Genomic DNA, 16,490 nt, shown 5'->3' with positions numbered 1-16,490 from the left:
CCAGAAGGACACAAGCCTTCTGAGTTCCCTTGTTTTCCTTTTGGCATCTCAACTCTTCCTTCTCCTCTCTGATGTTTTTAGTCCAGACCCCAGAGATAAGGGCCCCTCTAGTTTAGTTTTTCCCATTTTCGCATGGGGCATAAATGAGGAAGCCATGTGGCATGGGGGGAGGGGCCTGGAAGTTCAATTGCACTTTATGTAGACCATGTCTCCTGTTTTCAGCATTGCTCCTAAATTGCACTTTCTGTGGCGCCTGGTGCCTCCACTTCTTGAGCCTTTCTGCTTCTTAGCAGATTTTCCATCTGCAGATGAGAACACCAAGGTTTTGTGCCCTCACTCTGCTGAATTAATTACCATGCTCCCATTCTGTTTTCCATCTTCCAAAAATTTGCCGATGTCTCTTTTTATTGGGTTTAGTGTCTTTTTATTGCTTTCTATAATTTAACAGAGTTTTGGGAAGGAGTGGTTGACAAAAATTCCCTCTTTGATTTATTTTTAAAGCTAAAAGACAGACCGTGGCTCTAGAACTGCTTGAATCGGAAAGAAAATACGTCATCAACATCTCTCTGATCCTGAAGATCAAGGCAACGTTCCAAGGGTCAGATGGAAAGAGGAATTCCAAAGAGAGAAGGTACCCACGTATTCATTGCCTTTCCTTTTTCAGATTGCTTAAGATTTAAGGTAAGTTGTTTATTGTTTCCATTTGGGGAATTCTGGGACCTGTGAGGAGTTCCAGGAATAGTCTTTGAAAAGAGCATAGGCAGTGATAGCAGGTAACCCCTGGCAAGTCACAAATTTAGATAAGAAACTGAGTATAGTCTCTGGGGCCTTCAGTATCCCTGGCATGTCTGTAAAGAACCTAAAGGGAAAATAAATGCTACAGTGAGGGAGATGTTGCTCTCTGTTGACATCTGCATGTTCTCGTGGGACCACAGGTCTCACGGGGGGTGTAAGGGAATGGACGCAGGGAGGTCTGAAGCACTAAGTGGCCATCAGATAAATGGCATGGGGCTAGTTAACCCTGGGACTTGGATCTTTCTCATTTGTTCAGGTGGTCCCATAGTACCGAATCGTGCACAAGTGGTGTGTGTATGTGGTGTGTGTGTGTATGGTGTGTGTGTTGTGGGGCAGTGCTTCCACAGGGTCTGGAGCATGCTGGCCCCAAGATTACAACACTCTTTTGACGGGTATCTGTCCATAATCTTTCTATTTTCTCCGCCTCTTCTCCATTGAGAAAAGTAGGAAGGAGGAAACTCTGGTTTGGTGGAAAGGACTAATGTGATGAAGATGGAATAATCCAGATTAGTTGAGGAAAAGGTCAATCCAAAAGCTTGGAAAGTCTAGATTATGGCCTATTATAGATAAACGTAGCATTACCGGTTTAAATACGCTATCAAGTAATAGACACTGATGGTTCATATTGTGAATCTATCTAGGGAAGCCCCTAATTGTCAAATTTTCCTGCTCTTTTCCATCCCCTCGTTTTACTTGGCTTTGTGGCTACCAACAAGGTACCTAGTCACCAGAGCACAAAGCTTCCCCTAGCTAAATGGCCGAGATGAGGGGATACTCCCTGACAAACTCGAAAGTGACTTGACTATTTTCAAGAATTATTTTACTGCAAAACTGAGGTAAACAAAGCATAGAAAACAAGGGACAGAAAGGGTGATGTGACATGGTGAAAGCTCTGACCACTGGAGGCCCTGGACCAGGCTTCACCTTCTCTCAGTGGCCACCTAGATTCCTGCTGGTCGTTCCTTCCCCATCTGGCCCCTTAATTCCCCTGCTAGACTCCAATCTTACATATGAATCAAATGTAAAGGCAAGTCTACCTCTGGGTGGGGTTTTGCTTCCACATCTGAGATACTAAGCCAGCAGCTTCTCTTCCTTGTCCCTGAAAATTTGGGGATGGGGTAAGGAGAGAGAATTGTTCATTTTGGATCACAGTAATTAGGCATTTCAGTTATAACTTCATGAAACCTTCACAAGAACCCTGTGAACCCTGTCTTACAGATGAAGAGACTCAGGTCCAGAGGGGTTTAAAGCCACATGGCCAATTAGTGCCCAAATTCAAACCCAGGCTTGTGTGCCCCTGTCCCTGTGATCTTTCCACATCATGCCACTTCTCTAAGGACCTTGTAGTTTCAAAGACGTCACCTGACTGACAAGCACTATATCAAGTTTCTCAGCCAGAAGCAGACTTTCTGTTTCTTCCCATCTCACAACTTACGCTTCCCTTCTAACAGCCCACAGGTTCTTACTTCAGATCTCAACTGATTTGTCAGGTAGGGATGCTAGAAATGTGCTTGGCTCACGGAAGCTCTCTTCGACTTGCCGTCACTTCCTGCTTGTCTAAGATGTTCTCCTATGATCCATTGCTGAGGAAGGACTAATCTCCCCCAAATCCTGAGATTAAAAAAAAAATTAAAACTATTATACAAAATTCCATGAAAGTAAGATAAGTTATTCCTGATATCCATGACGATGCTCTGCATGTTAGTTATTTACTAAGCTGACCCTCTTTTTTCTTTTCATAGATCAAGATGAGAAAAGCTTTAAGTTGATACTCTCAGTCTTACTAATATAAAGATTCTAGTTCTGAGCTTTGCAGTGTTGCCATTTTTCCACCCTAGGGTTAGATTTCCATTATCCTCCTTCAGTGACTACATTTCTTCTTTTTTCTAAGCTTTTCTGAAGCCTCCGTGTGTGCTTTAAATAGACCAGCTGAATGAAAACATAGCAGAATGGGATTATTCCTTTTCTCTACTGATATTTTCCCCCATGTAAAGATGAAAATAAGTTAATAACATTTCCTATCTCTCCCATCACACATTGCAAGGCTTCAGCACTTTCTGCTCCTGCTGAAAAGTAACCTGGGGGTGAAAATAAAACCCACCGTAACTATAACCTGACACTCAAAACTGAGGTTGCCACATCTTCTCAAACCTTTAAGATACAACTTTAGGATTTCCCTGGGGGGGGGGGGGGGGGAAGCCTTCAAGAGCCTCCTCAGCCTGTTTCAAGCCAGCCCTGGTTCTGGGCTGGAAACTGCGGTGGCACAAGCTACCAGCGGAGGTCTGAGTGGAACATGTGGGCTGTTGTTCATTTGCTGGAGGATCACAGAAGTTGGAGTTCTTGGATTTTTCTGGTCTGATTCACTCTATAGATAGAATTATCAGCTCAGGATCAAATAGTCCTGTCTGTCTGAATACTTGTAGGGAGGGGCAAAGCCAGCTTGACTTGACTGCCAGTTAGTCTCATAAGCTAAACTCCAGTGCCACATCCACCAAGAACTCAGTGTGCTACAGATCACCACCAGGTGGCGAATGTTTCATTATCCACGCGGGTCAGATTGGGTCACATCCTGCTGCTGAAACTCAGGAGTTATTTTGGCCTAAAATTGAACTGGCAAGAGCTAAGTTATTAATTTGAAACTATAACTGGGTTTTCTTTCATTGCTTTTAGTTTATTTCCCTTGTTTTTAAGTACTGTAGTGTGCGAGTTGAAATAACTTTGAAGGTTTTAAAAAACAATAAACAAATTCACGTTGCCGTAATTTCACTCCTGGTAAGGAACAGATAAGAAGTTGAGCACTTAATACTTTCATCTTCATGAAAAAGTTGCTTCTGAGAATCACGTCTGGCTCTAGGCAAAACAGTGAAATAGGTTATGTGTGTGTGTGTGTCTATACTGCTTGCCTTCTTTCTCTCTCTGTTCTCCATCTCCTGGCTCACTTTCTCCACACTCGTCTCCAATTTCAAATAATAACCTTATTAAATAGAACATTTTTTCCCCAATATTTGGTGAAGAACCCACCACAAGTCATTGTTCTTCCTGTAACTTATGTGTTTCCATAATAAAGGGGCATTAGCCTTTTCTGACCCTCATCCCTCACCCTGAAATCTCTGTTACCCCAGTGGACAGTCCAGGAGGTACTTGGACTCCAACCAAGTTACCAGCTCTCCAACTCTGCAAGTATACTGATCACCATGTAGCAGAAGGCAGCTGTGTCAAAAGAAAGAGAAAGAAGGTAAGCTCAGGTGAGGCCAGGCAAGGCCAGGAGAGCAGTAAAGAGAGAAAAAAAGGAAAGGGGTAATCTAAGAGATATTACAAAACCTAAAAGGACAACCTATCTCCAAGTCAGATCTTACCATGGTGTGGGGCCCTAACAGCTTTCAGTGTCACATCAGGAATATCACCGGAAGCCATGGAAGCCTTGGGTGGGGAGAAATCTTTCACATCTAGACCTTTTGCTGGCACAGTGTTTCACTTGTTCAGTTCAATCAGTTGTGCTTTCCTCCAGCAATGTTATGGTTTCCTCCCAGTCAGACTGTCTCCTAGCCACTCCTCCAAATTCCCTCTGATCCAGACAGGGATCACTTAGATCTCCTAAGCCCACTATGCCAGCCATTAGAGCTCAGGAAGCGCAGACCAGCTGGCTTTGCATATGCGGAGACCAGTGGCACAGGAGGTGGAGGGGGAAAAGGCAGGAATGAAGGAGGCCTTGTATCTTTTCACAGGGGGCTGGGTACCCTCTCCAATCTGTGTGTCTTCTCTGAGCTATAGCTCCAGGGGAGTCTTTGCTTTCCTTGGAGATGGGTTGAAAGACCTCTTATCAAACTGATGGTCTTTCTACTGTTCTCAACAAAGGTCTGCTTGTTCAGGGTGGACAAAGCACACCAACTGTCCACTAACTTACTCTCGTTGGACCCTGGAGAAATATCCACGTAAGTTCAGCTCTCGGTGACAAGCAGGCCAGCACTTTCATCTTTGTTAAACGTGTGGTCTTCAAAACACAAGGGAACCTACTTTCAGTTCCCATAAGTCGCCAAGTTAGGGCTCAGATCCCTGCTGTAGCCCAGCAAGACTCCATTTCGTTGCAGCTTGCATCCTTGTTCCCATAGGCCTCTGATTGTCCCACTCTTCTCCATCCACCCCCTTCTTCCTCCCATGATTCTTTCTCTCTCTCCTCTCCACTGTGTCCTTCTCTGACACTTCTCCTCCCTTCATTTCCTCTGAAAAAACAACAAAACAAAACAACCAAAAAACAAAAACAGACAAAAAAAGAGGCACACTAAGGGATGGGGGAGAGGGCTGTGAGAGTAGGAAGGGGCTCTGTGAAACTCCTGGGAGTAACAGGCCAGGCCTGGTCTACAGCCTTCCCAGGCAAGTCTCTGTCCTTGCTCAGTTTTCCTCTTGGATAACGAAGGGAAGGGAAATGAACACTTTCATATGCCTGTCCCCTGAGCGTTTAGTTGCTAGCTTTAAACAAGTTTTCCTTCTTCCCTAAATCAGTCCCTTACCCAGTAGCTAAGAATGACCAAGTGCCACCTCAGTGCTGTTGTCTACAACACTAATTAGAATAGACTATTTTGCAGATCAAGTGGAAATAACTTTAAAATTTTGGAAAAGATTTCCCTGAGAATTTCCACTGTCACATAAATGAGAGAGTAACAGTTTGGCTTTAAAAAGGCCATTCAAGGGGTGCCGGGATGGCTTTGTTGGGAGAGTGTGTGACTCTTGATCTCAGGGTTGTGAGTTTGAGCCCCTTATTGGGTGTACAGATTACTAAAAAAAATAAGCTTAAAAAAAAAGCCATTCAAGTGATATGCTCCTTATTAGTACAATATAGATTTGTGGAGGAACCATTGCTAATGGGTCTTTTTACATCCTGAGGATATTTTCTGTGAGGTCTACAATGGCAAACTTTAAAAAAAAAAATCCTGAATGCAGAGCTCAGAATATTTTGAATGACTGGGAAAATGGGACCTCCTGCATATGTTCTTATAGGCTCTTTTCTTCTCTACACCTGGTTTGTGTGATCCTATCTCTATTCTGTTTCAAGCCTCTTCCCTGGTTCTTTACGGTACCTTGTCCAGCAGCATCTCGATTTGCTCCATGCTCTGCAGGAAAGGGTCTTGAAGTGGCCACGCCAAGGAGTTCTTGGAGATTTATTCCTTAAATTAACAAATGATGAGGTAAGTTGTAAAAAAAAAAAAAATCCTGCATAAACTTGAATTACATGCACCTGTGTCTCTCTTGTCTGCTTCTCTGAATGGAGAACCTCAAACCAGTGATTTTTCAGAGATAGGAAACCTGCTGAGATCTAGTCTAACCTCCTCACTCTACAGATAACGAAATAAAGTTCAGAGACATTAAAAGACTTTGCTGAAATCACCCGGCTAGCTAGGCAGTCATGGATCTGTTACCCAAGTCTCCTAACCTCTAGCCCATCGCTTTCCCCTGTACTATGTAGAACGGCCCATTGAGTATGCACGTAAGTGTGTGTGTGTATTTGTCTGTCTGTCTATCTATCTATCTATCTATCTATCTATCTATCTATCTATCTATACATATCCATCCATCCAACATTAGTATAGGGGGGTTTGTATATGTGCTTGTATTTCTCACCTAATTTCATTCCTTAGCGGTATTTAAAAATGTGATAGGCAGTGGCTTGTCTTGAATGTTTTTTATTTTCACTTTTTGGAGAAGAGTGCTAAGTTTTGAAATCTCTGTAATGTTCTACAAAGAAAGTATGACCCAGGCCAGAGGTTGCAAACTCAAATGCCTATGGGGCCAGGTAGTGATATAAATCAGTGGAAATAAGCAGAGTGTAATACAGTATGGACTGTTGGGAGGTGAGCTTAAGTGGAGCACATATGCTTTTCTACAAGGAATATTATCCAATTATTATCCAGGAAGAAGGGACTAGAATTTCCAGATCTGATATTTTAAGAGACGCTGGAAATCCAGAATTTTGTATGAAATTTCTTATTTAAAAAATATTGTGAGGGGCGTCTAGGTGGCTCAGTTGGTTGAGAGTCTGACTTCGGCTCGGGTCATGATCTCACAGCTCGTGAGTTCGAGCCCCACATCGGGCTCTGTGCTGACAGCTCAGAGTCTGGAGCCTGCTTCGGATTCTGTGTCTCCCTCTCTCTCTGTCCCTAACCCACTCACATTCTCTGTCTCTCTCAAAAATAAATTAACATTAAAAAAATATATTGTGTGGGCTAATTAAAATTGGTCTGCAAGCCATAGTTAGCCTGCAATCAAATTCTGTATATTGGTGATTCTCAACTGTAGGTAATAAGACAAAGTTCACAAATTATTTACTTGTATAATTTACAAACTATTTACTTGTATGGATATAATGCAATCCCTCTAATACCACTTTTACTTGTTTGTATTCAGTATGCTTTCTTGGGCTGAGAGTTGTTATATCTGTGGGAATATAACTTTGGAAGCTGAAAATTGTTTTCTTGAAGGCATACTGCATAGAAGAATAAACAAATGGTGGGAATATACAATTAGTGGCAGAAATTGAGAATCACTGGTCTAGACACCGGAAGGTGGGTTGGACAACGTTCCTCACTGGATGCAGATGACTGAAATTAAAAGTAACTTAAAAACAAAATATGCATTTTAATCATTTAACAATTTAAAATACTTTTTCGAGGTGCCTCGGTGGCTCAGTTGGTTAAGTGTCCGACTCTTGATTTCAGCTCAGGTCTCAGTCTTGCAGTTCTATGGGATCGAGTTCTGCGTTGGGCTCTGTGCTGACAGTGTGGAGTCTGCTTGGGATTCTCCCTCTCTCTCTGCCCTTTATCTCTCTCAAAATAAATAAATAAACACACACAAAAAAATTTTCAACTTACATGACCCCTCTCCGCTGCATTGGTTTTTCACTTTCTCTCATGAAAGCAGGATTATTGAATTTTGGTTCTCCAGTTCATAGGGATATTTACCTTAAAACCAAAAAGTTTAAAAAAATGAATTAAAAAACCCCCCAAAACATATTAACGAACACATTAAATGATCAAAATAATCTCTGCAAAGTACTCCTTTGTGAAACACACGACTGTAAAAATATTAGCTGCTATCATTCCTATGTCCAGAGTCTTACCATGCATTTTTGTGTTTGTTTTTAAGAATAATTTCTTGGATTATTATGTTGCCTACCTGAGGGACCTACCTGAATGCATCTCTTTGGTTCATGTTGTTGTTCTGAAGGAGGTAAGGTGACTCTGTGTGTGTACTGCCCTTTGGTTACAGGTATATCTGTAGGAAGTTGCTCATACACCTAGGGGAACACAACACATGCACTCAGCTTGTCTTCCAAGCTGAGGAATGGCTCCAACAGAGTCCCTGACACCCTACCTGGAGTTAAAGGAGCCCACTCGAGGATGAGTGCCAGTGCTTTGGTCCACGCCCTGCCTCGCTGACTCTCTGATCTATTGCACTGGAAGTTTACACAAAGCAAACAGGTGTTCTAAGCAGAGATCCTCAGGCCACAGCTTGCATGCTCTATGAGGGTTTTTTTTTTCCAGGTACAATTTGAATCTGAATATTAAACTGAAATCATCCTGTATCAGTTTATAAGATCATAAAGTGGTTCTAATCATGTAGCTTTAAGTATTGCTACTGCAATGCTATAGTAGGTGCTCAAGAAGCACATATAAATATCTAACAATTCTAGTTATTTTAGGTCAATAGGAAGAAACTCTATCAGAAGCCTAAAGTTAAGAGTTAATCAAGTTTCACGAGAGGTGAGGGTCTCTTTCTTATTAACAGTCTACTTCCACCCCCCCCAACTACTCTCAACCCTATAAGTATAACGCCTACCACATGTTAGCACCCATCAAATATTTGAGGAAAGGAAAGTAAGGGGAGGGGAGGAGAGGGAAGGGAAAGGGAGGAAAAGAAAGGGACATGGGGAGAGTCCAACATGTTTGCTCTGCCAGCCCGGCTGACCAGTTTCTAGTTATACTCTGTCTCCACCCTCATGAGGCTCCAGGCCACCCTTAGGGCCTATTACTAAGCCACTGTAATGAGTACTTACAAGAGAACCTGAATGAATTTATTCAACTCGGTTATAATTTATTGAGTGCCCACTTTGTCCAGCACTGTGCTAACAAGAGTAGTTGGGAGGGAGGGGGTTGTTTGTAAAGTTGGGTGGATTCGAAAGAATGATATGATATGCTCCCTGCTACAGAAGAATTGTCTCCTTGAGCATGTCTCTGAACAAGTGGCCTATCCAATGAAGGACCATGACACTTTAGAGAAAGAAAATGCTCTGGGAATAAAAAACTCTGCCTACTCTGGTAGGACTGACTTTGGGGTTCTGCAGCCAGAGCCGGAGGGACACCGAAGAGTGACTCTACCTTTCTTTCATTCAGGGTGACGAAGAGATTAAATCTGACATCTACACACTGTTTTTTCACATAGTCCAGCGCATCCCTGAATATCTGATACATCTACAGGTAGGCGTGGCTGGGAAGCCACCAAGATGATTTTCAAGCTAAACTACTATTTTTGGCTTCTAAATGAGAAACACTGTAAAGGGTCAAGGAAGAATCACTGGTATTTCTAAAGAGTAATTAAATGATTTAGATTGCTATGATTATCCCATGCCTACCTTGTAGTACGAACCACAATCTCAATGTCTAAAAATTTTTGGTTCATGATGTCTGCCTTTGAAGTTCTATCTTCATTTACCAGCAATCACCACCTCTGCTGATCCAGGATCTTTCTATAGAAGCTCCTGGTAGACTCTAAGTACCTATTGAGTCCCTTCCATCTTGTTCTACAGCCATCTAAATGTACCCCTAAACCCTTACCCCATCCCCATCCCTGGCATCTAAGAAGTATCTATGTAACCTGTCCATTTAACTGCTCTTTGACTACTTTCTTTTGGCTTGAGTCCAAGAGCCTGCCATATATTGCTTATGTCTTATGTCACAGACAAAGCATGAAGAAGCTGATGAGGTGACTTCTGCACATCATTTTTCCACAGGGTTTGCAGCCCCTTGGAGGAAGTAGAGTTGAGAGAAAGGCTCACCAGCATCCCTACCAGTCCCTCTTATTTCTAACATCCACCTATTCTGGTTTAATTGCTGACTGATTTTCCTAAGTAATTCAGTTGAAAGCATCTTAGAAATGCTGGGATTTATCTCAGGTAGAAGTAGCCCAGTATCAGTATTAAGAAGACTTTCAATTATATGTGGCTTTAGATTTTAAGATCTTCTCACAATAAATTAAATTATCTTATTTAATGTTTTCAATAATCCCATGAAAGAGGTATTATTACCATTGCTTAGATAAGGAAATAGAGAGCCAAAGAAGTTAAGTAACTTGCTCAAGTTAACACATGTTATAGGTGAAAAAATCTAGGGCTCAAACCCAGGTCTTGCAAGCAGTATGATAAATGAGAGCCCCGATTCTACTGTCTGACGAGTTCAAATTCTGGCTCTGCTACTTGTTATATGTGTGGCCTAATGAAGATTACCTAACTTCGGTGTGCCTTGATTTCCTTATTTGTTAAACAGAGATAATAATTGCACCTACCTAATCTATCTGTGGTAAACATTAAATGAGAAAACGAATATGTAAAGGGATTAGTACTGGGCAATAGGAAGACTCAATACACATTAGCTTTCCAGATCCAACTAACATGCATGTTCCACTACCACACAGTAGGCAATATAGTAGGGACCACCAGACCAGGTTTGATCATAAACATCCTCCCCTTGATGTCTGACATTCTCACCATTAGTCTGACTTATTTGGGTTATAAGGCATTGCTTACAGACAGTAATTGTTAGAATGGCTCCATTACCTCAAAAATCTAATGAATAGATCCTTCAAATTTTTCAGATGGAATTAGCCTATGTTTACATCCAGCCAAAACAGGAACAGCGATGACTATTAGTCTCCCTTGGTGGGATGGACAAAGAGAACGTCAAGTTTAACCTTTCAGATTAATTAGATTAAGATTAACCTTTCAGCCAATTAGATTGGCCATATGTATTGTTGTTTTGATTAAATGGCTACCAAACGCTCACAACAGATGGAGGCAAAGGGTACAAGAGACAAAATGTTTCATTCTAATTATGCAATGCTGCTTCCTTTTTTCCTCCATCCAGAATGTCCTGAAGTTCACAGAGCAGGAACACCCTGACTATTACCTACTTCTGGTGTGTGTTCAGCGCCTTCGAGTATTTATCTCGCATTACACCCTGCTGTTTCAATGCAATGAGGATTTGCTTATTCAGAAACGGAAAAAGCTCAAGAAGTAAGGTTCTGATGGTGCTGCTTAGAGGGTTTATCAAAGGTTTCTAAGAACAAGAATACAGACAATGTGGGTACCTGTCACAAGTAACCGCACTGTATTGAAAGTGGCTGAAATGCAGTGACAGGAGGTAGAAGAGAACAGAGAAGAGGTGGGGAATGAGATGGCCAGGCTGGCTATAGGGAGGGAGGTACCTATTACCTGGGGGAAATTACCTCAGAAAAATAAACAGTTTTACTCTAATACTTATGCAGACCCCCTTATCTCATGTTACTAACCATTGAAATTGTTTCCCTAAGCTTGCCAGACTAAAAAAATGCAGTTTAAAGGCCAGAATGTGGGTTCTTTCATTAATTCAACAAATATTTATTGAGCACTTACTATGCATCAGGCATTGCTCTATGCACTGAATATACTGCAATGAACAAAACAAGCAAAAATCTTTGCCACATGGAACTCACTTTCTAGGGCTGGACAGCAAGTTAATAAGTAAGTTAGATAGTGATAAGTGCTATGGATAAAAACAAAACAAATAAGGGAGGGGTGGTGGTTGAACAAATTAATGCTAAAAAGAAACAAAAAGGGCTGACTGGGGAGAATCTGGGCTTCAGAGGGAACAGAAGCAATCTATAGCAGAACTTTCTAGTGACCTGGATTTCCTTCAACCTCATTCCAACCAATGAGGAAAACAGAATAATTTCTGTGGGTGTTTGAGACCGGAAAAAGATGCTGGTCTGGGGGATATCTTCCTATACAACCCCTTTCCCCCAAACTTAATTCAGGCAATTAATCAGCATCCTTATTCTTGCCCAGCATCTAGCTTACACTGTTACGTAAACAACCTTGTTTGTAGAGGGCCAGAGAGAGAGAGAGAGAGAACTTCACAGATGAGCTTCATCTAAGAAATGTTGTCTCCTTATCTTTCTTGTCCTAATCTGTGTGTTCAGAGCCAATTTCCCAATGTACACCCTGAAAATGATTACTTCTATTCTCATAGGTCATCCATGGCGAAGCTGTACAAAGGCCTGGCTTCCCAGTGTGCAAACACTGGACAAGATGCTTCCCCCACTGCAGGCCCTGAGGCTGTACGCGACAGCGGTATCCACTCAGAAGAGATGCTGCAACCCTACCCTTCTGCTCCCAGCTCTGGCCCTGCTGTCACGTAAGCACCTGTCGCTGTGGAAATGCTAATGGCAAGGCCCTGGGTGCCAAGTGGTCTGTGTGGGGTAGCAGGACAGCCAGAACCAGGAGTATGATCTACAGGACTCTCCTCTCTCTTGCCCCATCAGGCCTATGTGGGCAGGCAAGCAGCTGATGCAAAACTTGGATCCCAGAGGAAGGCTAATGTTGAGGGGCAGGCCTAGAGGCTGACGGCTACTCCTAACAATTTACCACACATAACCACCCTCCATCTACAACATAAGTCTCTTTGGGTTTGGACAGTGATTGGGTGGAAGAGAGTGCTGCAAGAAGACAGGAAGGCATCTTATAGCTCCTCAGAAGGGTGGGAACCTACTTACGTTCTCCAAAAGGTACAGTAGAGGGAGAGAATCCCAGTCAGGGGGGAGTGGAACTCCAGGCTCTGAAAAGAGAAATAGGCCTGAGGTGATGCACAGAGAGTGTAGTTTAGTCCTCCTGATTCCCCTTGAAGCTTCTTCATAAAAGGACTTCATAAGCTCTTTTCTCCACTTGTGACAGCTTCTCTTAAAGTTTTTCTGTGCAGTGGATGTATTTGACAGCTTTTTAAAGTCTCTGCATACAATCCTCTAGCACACTAAGCTGGATTCTTTTTTTTTTTTTTTAAGTTTTATTTATTTTTGAGAGAGAGACAGAGAGAGTGAGTGGGGGAGGGGCAGAGAGAGGGAGAGAGAGAGAGAATCCCAAGCAGGCTCTGTGCTGTCAGCACGGAGCCTGACGCGGGGCTCGAACTCACACACCGTGAGATCATGACCTGAGCTGAAACCAAGAGTCGGACTCTTAACCGACTGAGCCACCCAGGTGCCCCCACTAAGCTGGATTCTTATTGAGCAAACTTCTTGATGATTTTTACATTAAGGAATAGGCCATTTATGTATCTGGAACTCTTTACCTCTAAAGGATAAGGATAAAGTCAACTTGGCTACTTTTGAAACCAGGATTTCTGGAAAGATAAGCAGAACCAAAACTCAAAATTCCAGGGGCACTGGGGTGGCTCAATCGGTTGAGCATTGGACTTCAACTCAGGTCATGATCTCAAGGTTCATGAGTTTGAGCCCTGTGTTGGGCTTGCTGAGAGAGAGAGAGAGAAAGAGAGAGAGAGAGAACACACAGGAGCGTGTGGGGCAGGGGCATAGAGAGAGGGACAGAGAGAAACCCAAGCAGGCTCTGTGCTATGAGTGCAGAGCCCAACTCGGGGCTTAAACTCACGAACCATGAGATCATGACCTGAGCTGAAATCAAGAGTCGGATGCATAACTGACCTAGCCACCCAGGTGCCCCCACTTCAGCTTTTATGAGAATGATCTTTGAAGTGAAACAAATAGAGCCCCAAAATGAAATCCCTAGAGATTATATCTAGCCTGAAAAGATGGCTGCCATTGCACTCTGTGTTGGGAAAACGGCCAGTAAAAAACTCAACAATTTTCCAAGTTAAAAGACAATTCAGGTTAGGTCAGCATTTCATTTATCATTTCTTTTCACCTTTGAAAGTGGGAGAACTCATTTTCACCTGAGAAAGATACTCACCAGAGTATCACCAGAGAAAGATACTCAGCATTTACATTTGTATTTTTAATGCATTTTTGTGGTAGGATTAATAAACGAGTAGAACAATCAGGCTGGGTCAGTGTGTAGTCCTCCACTCACATCTGCCTGGCTGTTACCTTCCAGAACTGGCAAATCACATCCAATCTGATGTGTATGCTACCCTAATATCCTACGTAAATTATTCGTTATTCATGATTAAACAAAATATCCTTCCATGAAATTGGGCATATTCAGAGTGACAGCCTTTTCATTTCGGTCATGTTTTTGTGGGTGAAAGTTTGAGACAACTTTTAAAAGCATGCTCTATAGCCACAAGGAATTTTTTAGTTTTTTTTCTTATGAAAACTTCCAATATACACAAAAGTGTACAGGGAACCCCACATACCATCATCCAGATTCAACAGTTTTCAAGTTTGTACCACACTGATTTCATCGAGGAATATAATTGTTCTTAAGCGTGTAGGTCCAGGAGTCGAATAAAAGTTCTTTCCATTATTTTGTATCATATTGCTAGGGCAAAAAAGGGAGAGGAGAGAAAGGAGGCACCTTGGCGCTCTGGACACGTGGTGGGCGGGTAAGAGCTTCCATATGTGGAGTGATGACCATCCTGGCTCACCAGCCATCTCTGCGCAGAGCCTTCTTGCTCAGACGGATACTTCAGGCATCCGCTTTATAGACAGCATTTTCACCCTCCCATGTGGGGGACCAGGGCTCGTGGGGACTTCCTGGCTGGAGACGCCTACGGAGCTTGGTCGGTGACACACGTAGACGCCTGGGAGGGCAGAGAGAGGACCTGGCAGTTTTGCGCCTAGGTGCTATCTGGCTCCCGTGTTGCTCCCGGCTTCGCGCTGCTTGGGAAGTGGCCTGAACTAACCAACCGTAAGCACACCTCTTTTTGTACTGTTTCCTTTTTTTACAGACATTTGATGCCCCCAGTGAAGAAAAGCCAACAACAGCAAAGCTTGATGGAGAGCATGCAGCCCGGGAAGCCCAGCGAGTGGGAGATGGAGGGCAGAAAGCACGAGAGGCCCGAGAGCCTCCTGGCGCCAGCGCAGTTCTGTGCAGCCGAGCAGGACGTGAAGGCACTGGCCGGGCCCCTGCAGGCCATCCCCGAGATGGACTTCGAGCCCTCGCCCGCCGAGCCGCTGGGCAACGTGGAGCGCTCCCTGCGCGCCCCGGCCGAGCTCCTGCCCGACGCCCGCGGCTTCGTGCCCGCGGGCTACGAGGAGTTCGAGTACGGCGGCGAGATCTTCGCGCTGCCCGCGCCCTACGACGAGGAGCCGTTCCAGGCCCCGGCCCTCTTCGAGAACTGCTCGCCCGCCTCTTCCGAGTCCAGCCTGGACATCTGCTTCCTCCGGCCCGTCAGCTTCGCCATGGAGGCCGAGCGGCCCGAGCACCCGCTGCAGCCGCTGCCCAAGAGCGCCACGTCGCCGGCAGGCAGCAGCGGCGCCTACAAGCTGGAGGCGGCGGCGCAGGCGCACGGCAAGGCCAAGCCGCTGAGCCGCTCGCTCAAGGAGTTCCCGCGCGCGCCGCCCGCCGAGGGCGTGGCCCCGCGCCTCTACAGCACGCGCAGCAGCAGCGGCGGCCGCGCGCCGCTCAAGGCCGAGCGCGCCGCGCAGCCGCACGGCCAGGCCGCCGCCGCCGCAGCGGCAGCCGCAGCCCGCGGCGCGCCCAGGACCTTCTTCCCCCAACAGAGGTCCCAAAGCGAAAAGCAGACCTATTTGGAAGTAAGGAGGGTAAAGTAAAACCGAACCCAGACCCACAGCGCCGGCAGCCCCGGGCCTAGATCTCCAGGGAGCAGCCTGGGCTCCCCTAGCGTGGAGGGGAAAGCGGGCTGGCCAGAGGGGGAGCGGAGGCCGTCGAGGGAGAGCCCAGATCGGAGGTTTGCCCCCTCAGATGCCCCCGGAGGCGAGCGGTAGCGCCCGTTCTGCAGTGCCAGGGCACGAGGGCGTGTTCTGCATGTGTATGTATGATGGCAAAGAGCCAGCAGGAAAGACGGACTGTTAGACCTGCTTACACCGCCCCCCTCCCGCCCCCTCCAAGAGTTAGAGGTGTCCTGTGCCTCGCTGCTTAAGCTGTGGCACTTCACAGTTGCACTTCACTTTTAAAGACCTGCACTCAAGTCCCAGGCTCGTTTCTTCCTCTGCCCGCTAGGCGCACCTTCTTGTTGAGGCGTTTAAAACCCAACACGGTGTGCCAGCCTGCTCCACTCCTCGACACGCACTAGCTAGTAGCTACTTGCTCGTAGCTAGGGAAGAGGCAGGTGGCTCCATCTCACAGTGGACTCCCTGCAAAGTCAGCGGCAAAGCGAAGTTCATTTCTGCTTCCTTACCTTGTGCCTGGGAAAGGGTGTTACACTGCTTTGCAGACTCCACTGGGATGCGGACAACAAAATAGTCAAGGAGACATTGACTCACAAGTACCTTCTTTAGCGTCCATATCATTGTTCAGTATTTTGATGTCTAACCTTGCTGTCTGCAAGCCTTGGGACATTTAAAGAGGTGTTTAAATACTTACCCATGAAAGGTCTAGTAGTTCCTGAACAAACACTTAATTTCTCAGCATGTGATTAGAATAACGCAATTTCTGATTAAGCAGAGAGTAGCTGGATAGCTTTGACCTCTGCCACCATCCTTCCTCTTCAACATCACTTTAGAAATGGTGGTTAGGGTTT

At 44.8% G+C, this 16,490-nt stretch overlaps 1 protein-coding gene and 1 long non-coding RNA gene across 4 annotated transcripts in view; one reads left to right on the top strand and one right to left on the bottom strand.

Annotated features, from left to right (window-relative positions):
* ARHGEF33 (Rho guanine nucleotide exchange factor 33) overlaps positions 1-16,490 on the top strand; it is a 47,738-nt gene that overhangs the window by 19,133 nt on the left and 12,115 nt on the right. Inside the window, exons 8-14 of the mRNA XM_047854271.1 lie at positions 502-631; positions 5,846-5,978; positions 7,933-8,016; positions 9,180-9,263; positions 10,926-11,074; positions 12,069-12,233; positions 14,736-15,552. Coding sequence (XP_047710227.1) covers positions 502-631; positions 5,846-5,978; positions 7,933-8,016; positions 9,180-9,263; positions 10,926-11,074; positions 12,069-12,233; positions 14,736-15,552 — 1,562 coding nt within the window. The remainder of the gene's footprint in view (positions 1-501; positions 632-5,845; positions 5,979-7,932; positions 8,017-9,179; positions 9,264-10,925; positions 11,075-12,068; positions 12,234-14,735; positions 15,553-16,490) is intronic.
* Positions 4,170-15,278, bottom strand: LOC125162819 (uncharacterized). 3 transcript variants are annotated; one of them, XR_007151185.1, is made up of 6 exons: positions 14,202-15,278; positions 12,592-12,653; positions 7,976-8,083; positions 7,659-7,748; positions 5,871-5,957; positions 4,170-5,015 (listed from the first exon to the last, which is right to left on the bottom strand). It is a non-coding gene; the product is annotated as an uncharacterized LOC125162819 (long non-coding RNA). The 3 variants fall into 3 exon arrangements; XR_007151186.1 differs by having other exon boundaries at positions 14,363-15,278; XR_007151187.1 differs by lacking the exon at positions 7,976-8,083.

The sequence above is a fragment of the Prionailurus viverrinus genome, chromosome A3 (genome assembly GCF_022837055.1).
Source record: "Prionailurus viverrinus isolate Anna chromosome A3, UM_Priviv_1.0, whole genome shotgun sequence".
Taxonomy (NCBI): Eukaryota; Metazoa; Chordata; class Mammalia; order Carnivora; family Felidae; genus Prionailurus; species Prionailurus viverrinus.
Note: the sequence above shows the minus strand (reverse complement) of the source record. Positions and strands in the feature narration are given on the sequence as shown.